This window comes from Thalassophryne amazonica, chromosome 9, assembly GCF_902500255.1.
Source record: "Thalassophryne amazonica chromosome 9, fThaAma1.1, whole genome shotgun sequence".
NCBI lineage: Eukaryota > Metazoa > Chordata > Actinopteri > Batrachoidiformes > Batrachoididae > Thalassophryne > Thalassophryne amazonica.
The window spans coordinates 41,916,557-41,935,799 of NC_047111.1; the positions used below are offsets into that span (position 1 = coordinate 41,916,557).

The 19,243-nt window shown below is 41.8% G+C and overlaps 1 protein-coding gene across 2 annotated transcripts in view; it reads right to left on the minus strand.

The window, feature by feature from the left end:
• jade2 (jade family PHD finger 2) overlaps positions 1–19,243 on the minus strand; it is a 647,761-nt gene that overhangs the window by 400,711 nt on the left and 227,807 nt on the right. For both annotated transcript variants that reach the window (XM_034177959.1, XM_034177958.1), the window contains exon 4: positions 17,419–17,576. In XM_034177959.1, the coding sequence (XP_034033850.1) occupies positions 17,419–17,576 (158 nt within the window). The remainder of the gene's footprint in view (positions 1–17,418; positions 17,577–19,243) is intronic.

Genomic DNA, 19,243 nt, shown 5'->3' on the forward strand with positions numbered 1-19,243 from the left:
TAGTCTGAGAAGCAGTAGGTATAACTGTTGCCCCAAAAATCTGAGATATTATAGAGCTCACATAGCAAGAACAGACAAATAGATTAAGTAACAAGAGTAAGGGCCCCTTGACACACACAGAATGCGAAGTTTGGATGAAGTGCGCACTCAGTGCGCATGACACAGGAATCGTGTGCAAGCTGTGTGATATCGTCCCTGCCTATAATGCCTTGTACACCTGTTGCTACAACTATGTTCGCACACCAGCAGCTGAAAGACAAAGTGTGTGTTTTTATGGTGTGTGATTTTAATTTTTTTGTAATACTCCCATGAAAATTCAGTAAGGTATATCTTATATATTATATTACAATTCTAAGGTGGAACTATTCTACTATATAAAGGTATATCTAAATATCTAAAAAGGAAGAGTAAAATAGGAGAGTAGAAAAGAGTATAGAGCCACTTAGGTGCCTGGTCTTGAGAACAAGGGATGGTAGGTTGAAAAGCTTTTTTATCCCATGGGAACTCTCCCTACCCACCCAAGCAGCTCAAGAAAAAGGTATATATATATATATATATAATATAATATAATAAAATAAATAATAAGACATAAGAAGGCTAAGACATCACGGGAGAGGATTGTAGTACAGGTAATTTAGTATGTAGACTAGTAGTAAAATTAAATATAGTTAGCAGGCTAAGCTATACATGTGGTATTTTATTATAGAAACAGAAGCTATGAGTGTGTGAGTGTACTGGTATCTATCTAAAGTAACTCTGTTAGCATACTATAGGAAAATAAAAAGTATCATCATTATGCTATCAAATGGAAACCTAAGAACTTAGGTACTATATGTTAATATCTTTAAAGGAACACAAACTGATGAATCATTAAAAATCTACATCATGTAAAATAAAACTGTAAACAGCAAAAATAAGCTAGTTATAGTAGAAGAGCTAAATTAGCTGTTAATAATCCAACCATACCCAGCAAGCTAACACGATAAACAAAAACGGTAATTAGTGTATAATGTCTTTCCTGATATGAGGCAGATTCCCGGAGATTTCAAACAGCAGCTCCGTAGCTCAGTGGTACAGTCACTGACTGGCAATCAGAGCTTTTGAAAAGCGCGAGTTCGCGTCCCGTGGGTGGTGGGTTTTTTTCTTCTTCTGCTTTTTTATTCTTCAATATAAACGGCGCGATGTGATTCCACACATACCACCTGCTTTTATTTTTTTATTTCTTCCACATAAGTGTGCTGCATGTGCTGCACCTGGCACTGTTCCTGCTCGAAAGACACCGGCGCGTGCACAAACTCTTACACCGGGTTCGTGCACGCCTGCCCACCAGCACAATGTTTTGTGGTCTGCTAATTTTAAACTGTTTCTCACTGTTTCACTGAAATCGACCAGACGTCAACCAAACTTCGCACTGTGCGAGAAGGGGCCCTAAAGGCTGTTTGGGCTGCATAAGACAAGCACAAGGCCAGACAGAAAAGTGATGTATTAAGGTGCACAGGACATGCACATGAAAGCAGAGGATCATGTAAAAAAAAAATGTTTATAACTTTACATACATTCAACACAAAATGAAAACATTCCATCATGCTATAGATTTACAAATACAATATTGATTGAATACATGTGCATGATGTGATGATTAATGCTATGCTGAGACTCGCCATCTGAGGCTCTGAGCTTCCAAATACCCGGCGCCACTACCCTGGACCAGGAGGACCAGTAACAAAATTTGTGCTACTGGTCCTGCCAAGTAGGTTCAGAAAATGTTTCTCTAACCCTGTTTCAGTATAGGGTCCCAAGTCTAACATCAGTTGCAACTGTTCCTGCAGTTGATAAATGTATGGTACCTTCAGTTGGCAAAACATTCATTCTTATGGTCATGAAGTGTTTGTTCTGTTCCATTTCATAATCTCACCTATGAAAATATTGTTCTTTGTGCAACAGACTGTGCACAGACGAAAATGAGATTCAACCCAGCCCCAACCTCAGGCTGTCTGAAATGAAGCACACCCAGAAGTGCAAAATCTTGCAGCTCCTTATATGGCTACTTGAGGTTGGCTCGAAGTGTATTAATTCCCATAGAAACCCATGTTGAAATGCCCAACTTTAGAGGAGAAATAAATATGTTTACAGTTTTGGACAGAAAAAAAAAGTTTTGGCTGCTATAGCTAGGTTCCCACTCTGACAACTGTATGAGATGCGGGTGGAGGGTTGTTTTGTTTGTTTGTTTTTAAATAACTCATCAATTTAAGATATTTTTGAGACATATATTTATGCATATTAGGCACATGATAACTGAGTGACAGGTAGTGTGTGCCACTGAGCTAAATCCAGAGCCCCACTGGCAGAGGCTGCTAGCTGTTGTAGACCAACAGTGTCTGTCCTTTCTGAGCATTTTATTATAAATATCTGTAATGATATGGCTTGTTGCACACTTAATTGTACAAACAGACCATCTATGAAGCCTGTGCTCAAATATTTCTGTGGAGTGAAATTTTTCATGTTACTTTATTTGTTATGTTAGCACCGTCATCAGGTATCAGTAGCATGGTGACATTAGTTCAACTATTATTTCACAATTACTGACACAATAATCCGGTCATAATTTTTAATACCCGCACCCAAGTCATCTGCCATGTAAACCACTGCCCAATCCACAAAAAATGCTTTAATCAAACACCTGATTCGATGTTAGCCAGTTAGCTGTAGCATTTTTGGTAACTCTGAGATGGGGGTGTATTCGAGCTTCATTAGACCCACCCAGGTCATGCAGTGTCTTGACCTGGGTGGAACTAACATAATGTGGAAAACCTGAACATATATGAGATAGCCAGGACCTAAGCAAAGTAAACACAACCAAAATGGCAAGACTCAGAAGCAAAAGCATTCTTCAAAAAACCAATAGAGGACTTGTCCAGTGTGTGTGTGTGTGTGTGTGTGTGTGTGTGTATATACACTCAACAAAAATATAAACGCAACACTTTTGGTTTTGCTCCCATTTTGTATGAGATGAACTCAAAGATCTAAAACTTTTTCCACATACACAATATCACCATTTCCCTCAAATATTATTCACAAACCAGTCTAAATCTGTGATAGTGAGCACTTCTCCTTTGCTGAGATAATCCATCCCACCTCACAGGTGTGCCATACCAAGATGCTGATTAGACACCATGATTAGTGCACAGGTGTGCCTTAGACTGTCCACAATAAAAGGCCACTCTGAAAGGTGCAGTTTTGTTTTATTGGGGGGGGGTGGGGGGGGGGGGTACCAGTCAGTATCTGGTGTGACCACCATCTGCCTCATGCAGTGCAACACATCTCCTTCGCATAGAGCTGATCAGGTTGTCAATTGTGGCCTGTGGAATGTTGGTCCACTCCTCTTCAATGGCTGTGCGAAGTTGCTGGATATTGGCAGGAACTGGTACACGCTGTTGTATACGCCGGTCCAGAGCATCCCAAACATGCTCAATGGGTGACATGTCCGGTGAGTATGCTGGCCATGCAAGAACTGGAACATTTTCAGCTTCAAAGAATTGTGTACAGATCCTTGCAACATGGGGCCGTGCATTATCCTGCTGCAACATGAGGTGATGTTCTTGGATGTATGGCACAACAATGAGCCTCAGGATCTCGTCACGGTATCTCTGTGCATTCAAAATGCCATCAATAAAATGCACCTGTGTTCTTCGTCCATAACAGACGCCTGCCCATACCATAACCCCACCGCCACCATGGGCCACTCGATCCACAACATTGACATCAGAAAACCGCTCACCCACAAGACGCCACACACACTGTCTGCCGTCTGCCCTGAACAGTGTGAACCGGGATTCATCCGTGAAGAGAACACCTCTCCAACGTGCCAAACGCCAGCGAATGTGAGCATTTGCCTACTCAAGTCGGTTACGACGACGAACTGGAGTCAGGTCGAGACCCCGATGAGGACGACGAGCATGCAGATGAGCTTCCCTGAGACGGTTTCTGACAGTTTGTGCAGAAATTCTTTGGTTATGCAAACCGATTGTTTCAGCAGCTGTCCGAGTGGCTGGTCTCAGACGATGTTGGAGGTGAACATGCTGGATGTGGAGGTCCTGGGCTGGTGTGGTTACACGTGGTCTGCTGTTGTGAGGCTGTTTGGATGTACTGCCAAATTCTCTGAAACGCCTTTGGAGACGGCCTATGGTAGAGAAATGAACATTAAATACACGAGCAACAGCTCTGGTTGACATTCCTGCTGTCAGCATGCCAACTGCACGCTCCCTTAAATCTTGCGACATCTGTGGTATTGTGCTGTGTGATAAAACTGCACCTTTCAGAGTGGCCTTTTATTGTGGGCAGTCTAAGGCACACCTGTGCACTAATCATGGTGTCTAATCAGCATCTTGATATGGCACACCTGTGAGGTGGGATGGATTATCTCAGCAAAGGAGAAGTGCTCACTATCACAGATTTAGACTGGTTTGTGAACAATATTTGAGGGAAATGGTCATATTGTGTATGTGGAAAAAGTTTTAGATCTTTGAGTTCATCTCATACAAAATGGGAGCAAAACCAAAAGTGTTGCGTTTATATTTTTGTTGAGTATATATATATATATATATATATATATATATATATATATATATATACACACACACACACACACACACACCCAACACAACACAAACTAGAATGCTGTTCAATCAGGCACATAACTACATTCAAAACAATAACTCTTTGATTGAACTCAATTCAATTTTGGGCAATATTTTCAACTACTAAGCATTTGTAGCCCAAAGGCAATTGAATTCAATCGTATTGCACATTTGCTTTTGGGCCACATATATTTATTCCATGGCAATCATGTATAAAAGTGTACTGAGTTGATCCAATGAGTCATTTTTTTGTGTCGCTTATGATTGGAGACATGCAAAAAAGCAGTTACGTCGTCACTGACCCCTTATGCAATGAGGTCAACAGTGCTGCTGTCAGCTGTCTTATCTGATGAAGAGCCGTTATGCAAACGCAGGGATTTTCCAGATGACGATGTTGGAAATGACCTGATAAAAAAAAATATATGTATGGTCTTGATGTATCAAGAGTAAACTTTGATGAACTTTAAGTTTATGAAAGCCACTATTCACACATGGTGATTTACTGATGTGCTGGGAGATGAGGTAAGTTCCCTGAGGGGATTTCTGTCAGCTAAACATTACCCTTTCCTACCTCCCTTTCCCATTTTCTTTTTGATCTCTTTCTTTCTATTCATCAGATATGACAAAAAGGCATGTTTATATTATTATTCAAATAAAGTTCAGTCAGACCAAAAGCAAACCACCCTCGAGGGAAAACCATAAGAAAGTGACTCCAATTCTTAGAACACACCAATTGTTCTCCGTACACTGTCCAGACAGTAGCTGAAGCTGTAGAACTGATGGTGAAAATAGACAAATGCTGCGCTAGTCAGTTTGTCCAGTCACAGCAAGAGGTCTAAATCTCCTAGGGATTTGTCACAGGTGTCTTGGTGGCTACCCTCACTAGTCTCCTTGCATTCAAAATCAGTTTTTGAGAGCTGCCTAGCCCAGACAGCTTTACCACACTGTCTGTACTTCTATGATACACACATTTGTATCGATGAGAGGATAGAAAAGCTGTTCGCTGTTCCCAACACTTAACCACTAGACCATCAGAGAGATTCAGATGAGGCATACAAGTTGCACTGTGTGGAAATGTAATCTTCAACAATATGAAAGGATGGAAGACACGATCCAGCCTGCAGATGCCTCGGTGCTGACAACTAAAGCAACTGAACAGGGCCAACGATATGCCAAAGTATCACCAAGCTGCAGCAGACACATGGCTACTTTCTTGAGGTGGGGATAAACTGGTTGTCACTGTTGATGACTGTCAACCAGAATTACATATTGTGCTGGACGTGTCTACAAGTGGCCCTACAACATGCTCCCAGACCTGATATAATTCTTCATCTCCAAAATGTTTTGTTTTATATTCTTGCATTACAAGCCCAATCACGCAGCAGAGAAGTGCATTTACGACTTGGTAGGATGGATATCAGCTTGTCCAAAGATGACAAATAAATCTCTGTCATTGATTACTCAGTTTGTTTTTCTACACTGGCCAAAAGCAATATTGACGTGCAAAATCTGTGGTTAGAGAAGTGAGCTTCAAACAGCATTGTGACTGCAAGCAACAAATCCATAGATTTTAAGAAACTCACAAGATCTGACCGTTAACGTTGCAAATGCAAAGGTTTCAAAAGATTTATGTCAACAAAGCACTTGTAGAATTCTAAAAAAAAAAATAATAATAAGTGGGAGACGTCTTAAAAACGTCACCGTCAACCAATTGTGTTCAGTAGATGACTATTGTTGAGGAGTGTTTCAGCTTCAGGTACCATTCATAAAGCAACAACACGCAGTCGCGACATGAAAAACAGTCAGCTGGGGGGAAAATAAAGCAATAAAATAAACCCCATCTGATTGTCTCATGTATGTGTTATTGCTTCTCTGAGGCGGCGTTGTCACGGGGGACCGTGGAGTCTCTGCCAAAGCCCTATTCACTGTCTGCACACAACCAGTGTTATGCAACAACTAATTATTTCCACTCGGCCCAGACAAAACCAGGGAGAGGAAGAGTGAGAGGAAACCAAAGAGGGGAAAGTGAGCCACGCAATGAACCAGAAAGGAGAGAAGACACAAGAGCAAATAAGAGGAAAAGTCAAGAGAACTCGTAATAACTGAAGACATAGCGGGATGAGAGGAGGGAAAAACCAGGAGAGAAAACAGAGGATGAAAGATACCATTCTTTTCTTCATAGCATCTCCAGTGTATTAATAAGGACCACTCAAAAAAAAAAAAAAGTAAAACCACCATAATAAGCCATTCTACATCTACCACAAACACATTACTAAAAATCACACCCCCCAAATAAAACAGGGTCAAATATGAGACTGAGAATACATGAATGTGGAAGACAAAAAAAAGTCAGACACAGCTGCTGCTTTTTAAAAACTGTCCAACAGTTTTTGGAGATGATGTCATTCTTCATTTGGGGGGAAAAAAATGGAATCAGATAAATGTGTCTGCTCTTCTGGCACTGCAAAAGCAAACAGAAGTGGAGAAAGTGGAAGGAAGATGGGAAAAATACAGGGGAAGATAAAAAAAAAAGAACACAGTAAGAGAATCTAAGTCGAGTGGAAAAATTTAAAGAGGAGCACAAGATGGTAGCTGGGAGAAAGGGAAACTATGGTGTCAGATCAGTGACAAAACCACACTCGTGTAAAAAATGCGTTCAGAGATATTAACTGCGCGCACACAAAGGTGCTGTACACGAGGACCAGCGCTCTGCCCCGCCGCTAGAACTTGATTTCTGATCGCGCAAAATTTATTTCTGCTCGCTCGCTTGAAACTTATGGCACTATGGGGGTGGAATTATGGCACTATGGGGGAGGGAACCAGGTTGGCACTGGCTCTGCTGTGACTGGCCGTCTCTGGAGAGCGAGGTTTGATTGACAGCCTTCCTCTCTGATGCGGAAGTCAGTCAGAGACAAGGGCGTTAAGCAATTATCACCTCATTTCTGCTTAAAATTTCATTCTCGTCATCATCTAGCTCAGTGACAGATCTCTGAAGCTTCTATACAACAATCATTTCCACATAAATTCAGCGTTATTTCATAACAAATTACAGAAAGTCCTAAAAATCACCTCCTGACACGTCTGTAGACTGACTCTGTACACCCAAACCGATCAACGGGAATAACGTGATTATTAACCATCAGATGACAAATTAAAACCTCTTAAATCACGTGCAAACCATGACGCCACCACCTCCCTGAAGGAGAATTAAATGTTAAATGAAGGAGATATTAACTGTGTGCAGCAGTTAATATCTAGGCGTGAACGCATTTTTTACGCGAGTGGGGTTTTGTCTGATCTGACGCCATAAGAAACCACCACTTCTGGCCCACAACTTGCAACATTTATGATGCATAAAGCACCTGTTTCTATTAAAACATCACATTCTCAAAACATCAAGGGACTGAATCCAATCAGCTGCAGGAGCACACTGGCCGGTTTCACCTTTTAGCCCCACATACTCAAATATGTATTTGAAGTGCCACGGTAGAGTGCGGTACAGTGAAACAGCAGTTTGCGCTCGTGCCTTCCAGCAGCAACGCCTGGGATACAAAACGTGTGCCAAATCAACACACAACCATGACCATAAATGGAAGGAAATATAAGAAATATCTTTGCAGCATTTATTACAAATAACATTTGTACATTACAAACACTTACTATTAAAGATTCATTAATTTTCTGCCGCGTATCCAAGTCCAGGCAGCCGATGGCAGCCGACTACTGTAAGTAGCACATCCCACACTTCCCTAACATCTACCAAGTCCTGCAACTCTGCCTGGGCGATCCTGAGGCATTCCCAATCCATAAGGAAATATAATCCCTCCAGCGTGTCCTACATCTTCCCCAGGGCCTCCTCCCTGTTGGACGTGGCTGGAAGACCTCACTGGAGAGACGACCAGGGGGCATCTTCACCAGATGCTCAAACCACCTCAGCTGGCTCCTTTCAATGTGAAGAAGCAGCAACTCTACTCAGTGTACCTCCTGGATAGTTGAGCTTCTCACCCCATCCAGGAGTGTAAGCCCAGATACTTGACGAAGAAATCTCATTTCCACAGGTTTTATGCAAAATCTTATTCTTTCAGTCATTACCTAAAGTTAATGCATAGGTGAATCAGAGCATAAATCGGCTGGTAGAACCTCGCCTTCCTGCTCATCTCCTTCTTCACCACGATGTTCTGGTAGAGTCCATAAAACATCAGACACGGCCCCAATCAGTCTATCGATCTCATGCACCAACTTACCTTCACTCATGAACAAAACCCTGAGATACTTGAACTCTTCCACTTGGGGCAATAACTCTCCCCTGACCCAGAGGGAATAATCTACCATTTCCGACAAAGGACCAAAGTCTAAGATTGGGAAGTGCTGATTCTCATCCCAGTTGTGTCACACTCGGCCTCAAACCTGCCCAGTGCACATCAGAGGTCTACTATACTTCTATAGGTGCTATAAAGGATGTCCCATGTTTAACGGTGTATTAGTCCCATCTGTCCAAAAATGTGTCATGAAGACGGACAGAAGGCACAGAAGACAAGAATTCAAAATCCTAGATTTAATTTCTACATCACAGATTTCATGTTTTCTTTTTAGCTTAGAATGTCTAAGTGCTTTGTATTTACATATAGATGTCTTAAACAACATACAGCACAGTGCCTTTTGTATCAGGCCACCCAGTTCTTCTCATATTCATCTTCTGAGTCCAAACAAATAGAAAAAAAAGAAAAAGGAAAAACTAATGAACTGGCCCAGTGCTTCCAAAGCATTTGGAGAGACATTCTTGGAAAACTTTCCTGTTTTCTGGTGAGAATGTGTGCGGTTTCCCAGTAGGACTTGTAACTGGCATTACCAGGCAGTCTGAGTATTTTCATTAGTTCCTAGAATGCCAAACATACCACATGGGTATAAAGCAGCAGCTGCAGCAGCACTCGAGAGCGTGAGGGGTCGCAGCGCTATGCCCACATCAACACGCATCTATGAGTGAAGATATACTCAATGCGTGTCAAATAGGATGCCTGAAAATATCTGTACACCAGCCTGATTGTGTCCATGCACACATATCTTCCAAACCCTGTATGTGCTTCAAAAACTGCTTCTCAATGTAGGGTGTTGTTTTTGTTTTTTTGGCAGGGAGTGCATGAATAACACTGACTCATCTCCCAGTGACCTAAACTAAAAGGGACACTCAGATGTACCTCACATGTTTGATACCAAATCATGCAAATCAAGTCTTTGTAATCCAGTGAGACCAGGATACATAGTTCTGTCAGGCCTGGGCACACTTCAATCAGTCAGAGACAAATCTTAACCACAACATCCATAACTAACAACACTTCCACCATGCAAGCATGCAAATGGATCAGTGGCTAGAGACACAGTATACAGGAGAGCTCACAAGCCTGCTTATGATCCTGACTGGAGCATCTTCATCTTGCACTGCCATGAAGTGTTGTTGAATGTTTCTGCAGATTATCTGCATATACCTACAATATTCACAGTTTAATACTGAACTTGAGGGTCTCATGCATGGCAACCATATTTTAAGCAGGGCAGATGCAAAATGGACATATAACATGTTAAACTGTTTAACACTGGCAGCATGGTGGATTAGTGGTTAGCACTGTTGCCTCACAGCAAGAAGGTCATGTGTTCGATTCCCACCTGTGGCCTTTCTGTGTGGAGTTTACATGTTCTTCCCGTGTTTGAGTGGGTTTCCTCCCATCCCACATTTAAAGACATGCAGGTTCGGTGAACTGGAAACATTATAACTGTCCAGGTCTCCCTGGCAAAAGAGATCTCAATCTCAATGGGACTAACCTAGTTAATAAAGATTAAATTAAAATACTTGTTAGGTGCTTACCTCTGGGCACAGATGAAATGAAACAATGACGATGAGTGACTGCAGATAGCCATTCTGTAAAATGGCCGTCAAGGTCATAAGAGGGGAAAAACTACAATGGCAAAATGCCAAGATACTTTCCTGGGATGTTTTCCTAGTTGTGTGCTAAATTTGGTGCTTTCACATTGAAGTGAACAATTATTCTGGTGTTTTAATGATGCCACCCCACGATCTGTAATAGTAGAAACCTGGAGGGCCAATGAGGATCCCCGCCTGTACAGAAATACATATTTATACAATTTTTTTAATGGAAAAGTATGTCCAAACTTTTGAGCAGTAATTATATTTTTTTAATAACCACAACAAAAAGTTAACAGAAACAAAACCAAACATCCATTAATTTGTAACAATCATTCCAGTGCATCCACAGTGCTGGGTACAGCACTGCACTGAAACTGATGTGCTGTACATGTGAGTCGAGCACCTTTTAATTCCTTTTCTAATGCCGCGTTCACACCGGGCGCGAACAGACGCCACAAATTCGCTTTGGTCGCGTGGTGATGGACGCGCCACTGTCGTCCAGTGTGTCGCTCTGCTTTCGCTGTGAACATTCGCCCAGGTGCGTCATCAAATAGGAGGAGCTTCCATTCCACTCGCCGGCTCCGGTTGTCAGTCAAGTTAACGTGACGGACCTTGATCAAAAGGAGCGAGTTGTTGTGGAAAGCTCCCAATTCGGGGAGTATCATGTGCTGCAGGAGCTGCGTCTGGATGACGGCTGTTTTCAGCAGTCCTTCTGCCGCTGCAGGACCCAGTATGAGGACCTCCTGTCCCGTTCACGTGCACACATGTAAACAATAAAAAAAAAAAAAAACTCCGCTGCTTGCTGTGGGGCTGCTGCTCGCTCTTCCCCAAAAAACTGTCATAACTGTGTTTAGAAACCAGCCACCATTTGTTTTATTATACATCTGTGTAGTTAATAAGTAAAATAATCTTCATGGATGATTCGCTCGCGTGCGCATGTAATAATAATAAAAATAAAAAAACCTCCACTGCTTGCTGTGGGGCTGCTCCTCGCTCTTTCCCAAAAAACTCTGTCATAATTGTGTTTAGAAACCAGTCACCATTTGTTTTATTATACATCTCTGTAGTTAATAGGTAAAATAATCTCCATGGACGATTCAGTCGTGCGCGCACATTAAAAAAAAAAAAAAACTCTGCTCCCTCCGTCATAATTGTGAAATAAAGGACAAAAGAGACATAAGTCCTGCTCACAGGCTGCTACCAGAGACAGGACATGTTCACATCCTCAGTCAAACTCCAGACATCTCCACGTCACTATACATTCAGTCCCTGATTGGTCATCGCAGCGCGACAATTTGAAAAAGTTCAGATTCAGTTCAGGAGGAGGGCAACGCGACGCAAAGCAATATCGCATCACAAACGCGCCAATCGCTCAAAATCGCTTCACTCGCGTCGCTTCATTCGTGTCCATCGCGTCGCGTTACGCGGCTTGGAGCCAAAATGCGTCCTTCCATAGGGATTACATGGCAACCTGTCGCTGCTGTCGCTCGCGTCGCGCCCGGTGTGAACGCGGCATTACAGATGTAACTGCCTATAAAGACATTTCCACATGAAGACATAACATTCATGAAAATGTGGATAAATATTCTGTTGTGTGAACAGCAGAGTTTTGCGCTGCATGCTTGTTTAACAATCATTAATTAAACACAGCCACATGTTGTTAAACATAAAACTGTGTAAAAATATTTGATTTATGAGGCCTGGCATCTGGCCAAACACAAAATGATATAAATTATACTTATTAAATGAGAATTTACTTAGTTTCGAAAGACACTGTTATATGTTTTTACGAGCAAAAAAATGAAGTGTGGAGGTGAGATTTCTCCCGAATTAAAAGTAATACATTACAATTTCCGGATTTTTTTTTTTTAGATTATGTCTCTCACAGTGGACATGCACGTAAGATGAAAATTTCAGACCCCTCCATGATTTCTAAGTGGGAGAACCTGCAAAACATCAGGGTGTTCAAATACTTATTTTCCTCACTGTAAATGCATGCAGCAATTAAACAGCAAGACATAACACACTGCCATTTTCTACCCAAATAAATAAGTATTTTCCCACTCTAGAACCAAAAACACAGAATGGCTAACTCACCTTTGCTATGTCTTAGAGATCGTTACTTTTAAACTTGCAGGAATGAGTGAGAGAGAAAAAGTGCGCACACCACCGAGACCAGATGTTTTGATTCCTCTACTGATCACAAGGATGGCTGGACCCACTGCAGTTTGCCTACAGGCCCAACATCGGCTGCAGCGAGTGTTCACCCACCAGGAGACCGGCGGGAGCGCTGTGAGAATCGTGTTCTTTGATTTCTCCAGCGCTTTCAACACCATCAGACCGGTGCTGCTGCGGGGAAAGCTGGAGGACGCAGGTGTGGATGGACATCTCGCCGCCTGGACCATCGACTACCTCACTGACCAACCGCAGTATGTGCGGCTGCGCGGCTGTCAGTCTGAGGTGGTAAGGTGCAGCACCGGGGCCCCCCAGGGCACCGTCCTCTCGCCTTTCCTCTTCACCCTCTACACCTCGGACTTCACCTACAACACGGACAGCTGCCATCTCCAGAAGTTCTCTGATGACTCCGCCATTGTGGGTTGTGTGTCTGAGGGGAACGAGCTGGAGTACCGGTCAGTCATCACAGACTTCATGGACTGGTGTGAGCGCAAACACTTGTGTCAACACCAGTAAGACGAAGGAGATGGTGATCGACTTCAGAAGGAAACCACCACCTTACCCACTGGTGAACATCCAGGGGGAGGACATAGAGACTGTGGACAGTCTCAAATACCTGGGTGTTCACCTCAACAACAAACTGGACTGGACTCACAACACTGGCGCCCTGTACAAGAAAGGACAGAGTCGCCTCCACCTCCTGAGGAGACTGAGGTCCTTTGGAGTGAGCAGGCCTCTGCTTAAGACCTTCTATGACTCTGTTGTGGCCTCTGCTCTCCTCTATGCTATCGTCTGTTGGGCCCTGGACAGCACAGAGCAGGAGAGAAAGAAACTGAATAAGCTGGTCAGGAAGTCCAGCTCTGTCCTGGGCTGTCCTCTGGAGTCTCTGGAGGAGGTGGCTGAGAGGAGGGTGTTAGCTAAGTTCAAATCCATCATGGACAACTCCTCTCACCCTCTGCACCAGACTGTAGTGGAGCTGAGCAGCTCGTTCAGTGGCAGACTGAGGCAACCTCAGTGCAAGAAGGAACGACACAGCAGGTCGTTCCTCCCTGCTGCTGTCAGACTGTACAATAACACTGTGAAATAACCACATGCAATAATATGTCCACAAATCACGTGCAATATTAATATGTCCACAAATCACGTGCAATAACTCATTTACAAATCCCAGCACTAATGTCACCTTATCACATCTAAATTCCACTTCACATATTGTAAATAAGATGCTCCTATCTCTTTGTCAATCCCAATCATGTTTATATATATGCATATGTACTTATATATGTACGTACACACACACACATATATATATATATATATATATATATATATATATATATATATATATTCTACATCTACCTCATTTTCTTATTTTATTGTACTGTTACAAGTATTATTATTATTGCTTATCCTTGCACCCGCTGTTTGATGAACATTTTCCTCTACTTGCACCGATCTTGTGTGTTTTTTAAGAGCTGACGTAACATGTGAATTTCTCCTCTGTGAGATCAATAAAGTTTTATCTTCTCTTATCTGGTCGAGCATGTGGTCGTTTGTAGACAAAACATCAGTCTTTCCATTGGTACCAAGTATTAGCTCATTCACGCTGATTACGAGAAATGGCTACTACAGCAGCGATCCGGAACTGGCAATGATCCGGAACTGGGGAAGTGACTGTACTGATCAAATAAGATAATTATTCAAGAGGTCATATTGCACAAAAGCAGTGGTGGGCACAGTTCAGCTCATCCGACAACAGATAATTACCAGCTTTTTTGCTGGTAAAGTGAGCAAAGTTTAACGGTGAAAAATGTTTGTAAACCTTAAAATCAAACATTCTAGCTTGCACAAAACCAGTGGTGGGCACAGTTCAGCTCATCCAATAACAGAAGCTAATGTTTTTGCTCGCGGATTAGCTTTTCAGATAAGTTTTAAAACCATTGTCGGACCAATTATCTTCCAATAAATTTAGTTCCAATAACTCTCAGTCTGATAACATTTTTTTTTGCTGGTAAAGTGTGCAAAGTTTAACGGTCAAAAACATTTGTAAACCTTAAAAATCAAACATTTTAGTCCATCTGGTGCATGTCTGCGGCAGACTGGCTGCCTGTCGCTTGCTGATGACATCATTATTATTAAGCGCAAAAGGTGATTGGCGAGTTGACGCAGGGAGCATTGTGGGTACTGTAGTTCAGGTTCACTTTTGACATTACAATGAGTAGTCCGCTCGACACAGAAACAAAAGGGACTAATTTTAACATTATTTTATTTTATTTCTTTGTGGCTGACAGTATAATTTAATCGCCAAGACTCGGTGGGGGAGAGGCGCTCTCACGGCGCAGCTGTGTACAGAGGGACTTTTCGTCACCATTTAGAGACTGTTTTGGATTTTTTTTAAAAAGGATGCTTTATGTGAATTATTTATTCAGATGAATCACACTGAAACTAACAAGTAAGAATTTATATGTCTTTTACTCTGCCAGTAAATGCATTAATGGATGTATTTCGGTTGTTTAAGCCGCAGGGTTCAAAGAGTGTGAAAAAAGCAGCAGCTTTTTAATTCATAAATGACGACGTATCTAATACCGAGATAAACTGTGACTTCTAATACTGTGTTTTACTGCTTTTGAAAGATGATGACAGTGTTTGGGGTTTTATTTTTTATTCATTCCTTTTTCGTGTGTTCTTAAGTGTTTGTGATCCTTGAATTTACCGAGCAGCGAAAAGTGAAAGTGAAACTGGTTTATCAGAAGGCGACAGAGTAATCTGATGTGGCCGCGTCCGAATCAATACCAAAAGTTATCGGTTATCTGTAATAAAGATCTTTTTTTTTAGCAGTTTATCGGTTTACCGTCATAAAAGATAACTTTTCAGTTATCGGATTAATGGTTATCGAAGCTAACTTTTTGGTTAGCTGTGCCCACCACTGTACAAAACTAATTTTTAACTACTAATTTTAATGTGTTTGAAGTTCAATGTGGAACATCTCCAAAGTCCCACAATTAAATGAATGTTGCGACAGACCTTCTTCTTCTGTAAACATCATTTAGGCTTATTTGAGACCTCTGACATATACACTCACCGGCCACTTTATTAGGTACACCTGTTCAATTACTTGTTAACACAAATAGCCAATCACTTGGCAGCAACTCAATGCATTCAGGCATCTAGACGTGGTGAAGATGACTTGCTGAAGGTCAAACTGAGCATCAGAATGGGGAAGAAAGGGGAGTCAAGTGACTTTGAACGTGGCATGGTTGTTGGTGCCAGACAGGCTGGTTTGAGTATTTCGGAAACTGCTGATCTACTGGGATTTTCCACACAACCATCTCTAGAGTTTACAGAGAATGGTCCAAAAAAGAGAAGATATTCAGTGAGCGGCAGTTGTGTGGACAAAAATGCCTTGTTGATGTCAGAGGTCAGAGGAGAATGGGCAGACTGGTTGAATGGGTGACTGAATGATGCTGTCATCTCAACATGGACCGACATCTCTGAGGACTGTTCCCAACAGCTTGTTGAATCTATGCCATGAAGAATTAAAGAAGCTCTGAAAGCAAAAGAGGGTCCAACCTGGTAGTAGCAAGGTGTACCTAATAAAGTGGCCGGTGAGTGTATAAGCGAAATACCATCTGAACTAAGAGGCTTAAAAATGAGTTTGTGCAGCAATAAATCATACTTGGGATGTCAGCGAGTGCCACAGGGCTTGAAGAAAAAAAAAAAAAACCTGAGGGGAAACAATGACTTTTGAATGACTTGCCTCTAAAACAAGCCACGTTGTCTTTGGTCAACACTCAAACACGTCACAAGGTTTGGTCAAAATTGCATCAAAATTATTTTGAGTTGTCTTGAGTGAAAACTGTGCATGTGTCACTGCACGTGGGAGTAAAAATAAGAGAACAGCTTCGCCGGACTGGAGGAGGTGCAGAGACGTCTGGCTGCACGTGAGTCTCCTCTCGCTCCTCTGGTTCCTCTGGCTCAGACTCGTTCTCCCGCTCATCGGTTACAACAGCAGGTGGAACACCTGCAGGAGCGTCCTGAGGAGCTTCAGCAGGAACTGTGGAACGACATTTGGAGCTGAGTTTAATTGTGCGCACGTGACAGAAAACTGATTCGTCGTGGCGCGCAGTGAAATGTGACGCTGCGTTACAAGTCGTGTCAAAACTTGACAGTTTCCGTGTCACTTCATAATAACGCGTGACAGTTTGGGCTCCAAGAACCATCACAGGAACCACTACGAACGTTGTCACATTCTATTAAGGATCACTACTCATCAAGACGGATCAATACGCTCAGCTGCGACCTCCACGACGTGAGACGAAATGAGGGTGGTGTGTGACATTCGTGGAAGATTTTTTGACAGGCAAAAACGTGCTCCACGAATATCAAGAATATCATGCACCAACACGCACTATTAAGAAACCTATTCAGATGCGTTCAGTCACATTAAGAATGTCAGGAATGTGTCATGAATGACAGAAAAATGACATTCGTAACGCGTCTTGGATATGCACCTTTACAGGCTTGATCTGTAAAACATGTTTTAATGTGACAAAGGCTAGAGCAAAGCAAACTTATACCTGCAGAGGGTTTTTTTTAATACACTGCTGCCAAAGCTGTGCCGATGCATTCAATAACATATAAACGAAGAAAACCTTTTCAAACTGAAGGTGCGTGTATGTGTCGTACCTGACCACTGGCTCTGGTATGGCCTCCAGGTTGGCAGGTACCTGCACTCCCTTTTCCCACTCTTGTCTCCAGGGGTCTGACAGTATGTAAAAGTCATCTGGGCCAAGCTGGGCGGAGTCCGGTAGCTTCATGGCTGTGATGAAGTCCGTACGAAATACCTGGAGAGAAGGCGAGAAAGCAAAATTAAGAAAATAAGGAAAAACAACAACACACTGTCACACGCTGCACAGCAGCTGATTTAGTGAGATGGTGTCCATCCATCACAACAAAAACTACAACACGGTTCACAGTGAAGGATCAAAAATTCCTGTCATAACTCCCTCCATGATACTCACTTCTGCCTTCATGAAAAAATGACTTTGGGAACACAGCTGTCGTTGCATTAGTTTTCAACATGGTATCCCCTAACTTTCAATGCACTCAGTCCACCAATGTTCAAGCTTCACTATTGTGTCAGCAAAGAAGGTACATGTTGAGGTTCCAGTTACTTTTTGGTTCCCGGATGAGGTCGAGAATTTTCTATTATCGGCAAGAGAGCAATGTATAAGACATCTCGTGAAGCAGATAAAGGAAAAATCATTCATTTCGTGGTAGAAACAGTAAATCTGGCATGGTGATTCTTATGATATTACTCAGTATATATGTGGTTGATTGGCCACTTGAAAATTCAAGAAGACGGCCATTTTCCAAGCTAGCCGCAAAGAATTACCTACAGTGCATCTGGAAGGTATTCACAGCGCTTCACTTTTTCCCCATTTTCTTATGTTACAGTCTAAATCCAAAATAGATGAAATTCATTTCCTCAAAATTCTACAGGCAATACCCCATAATGACAATATGAAAGGTTTATTTTTTTTAGATTTTTGCAAATTTATTAAAAATAAGGAATACGAGTTCTTACTTCTATATTTTTAATAAATTTGCAAACATTTCAAATAAACGTTTTTCAGGTTATCATTATGAGGTGTTGTGAGTAGAATTTTAAGGGAAAAAAAAAACAAATTTACTCCATTTTGGAATAAGGGTGTAACACAAAATGTGGGAAAACTGAAGCACTGAATACTTTCAAGATGCACTCTATGGAAAATCCATTTTTGCATAGAAATGTTCCTATTTGAACAATTAAAGTGATACTGATGTCAAATTCCATTTACTTATACTCTACTTTATTGACTAGTTATGGTATTTATTATGTTTTATTTTGCTAATGTGCCACATTAACGTGAAATTTATTACATTTAGTATTAATGGTTACCACCCATCACCTTTTGAAAGTGTTCATCTCTTGAATCTAGTGCATGTAGGCCTATTAAAAGGTGTTAAGTGTTGAATATACTGTGCTGTATTTTTTAATATCCGCAGTCATCATGGACAAATGGCAATTCATGCCACTCAGAGTCTTGTCATTGGAATGTGAAAAATGAAATCCAGCAAGCCTGAAAGCATACAATTTGACATCAAGATCACACAAATTACATAAGTACTGACATTTTTGTGAGGAAAAAAATACTTTGGGGTCCATTTGGCGGCCATCGTGAAATTGTCATCTTGGATTTCACCGATGCTGAAAAACAGATCCATTGTGATCGAAGCATTTCAATGCAAAACATTTCCTGGAATGTCATTTTGGAAAATGGCCACCATCTTATATTTCCAAGTAGCTAATTGACCAGATTTGGTAAGTACTATAATCATGCCAAGTTTGGTGCTTGTACCTGCTACTCCACAATTTTGCTGTAAAATTTATATTATTTGCTCCCCTAATTTGCAGTGCAAATACATTCTGGGAAAGAAGGGGCCAATCCTTTCGCCATGGATGGGGAGG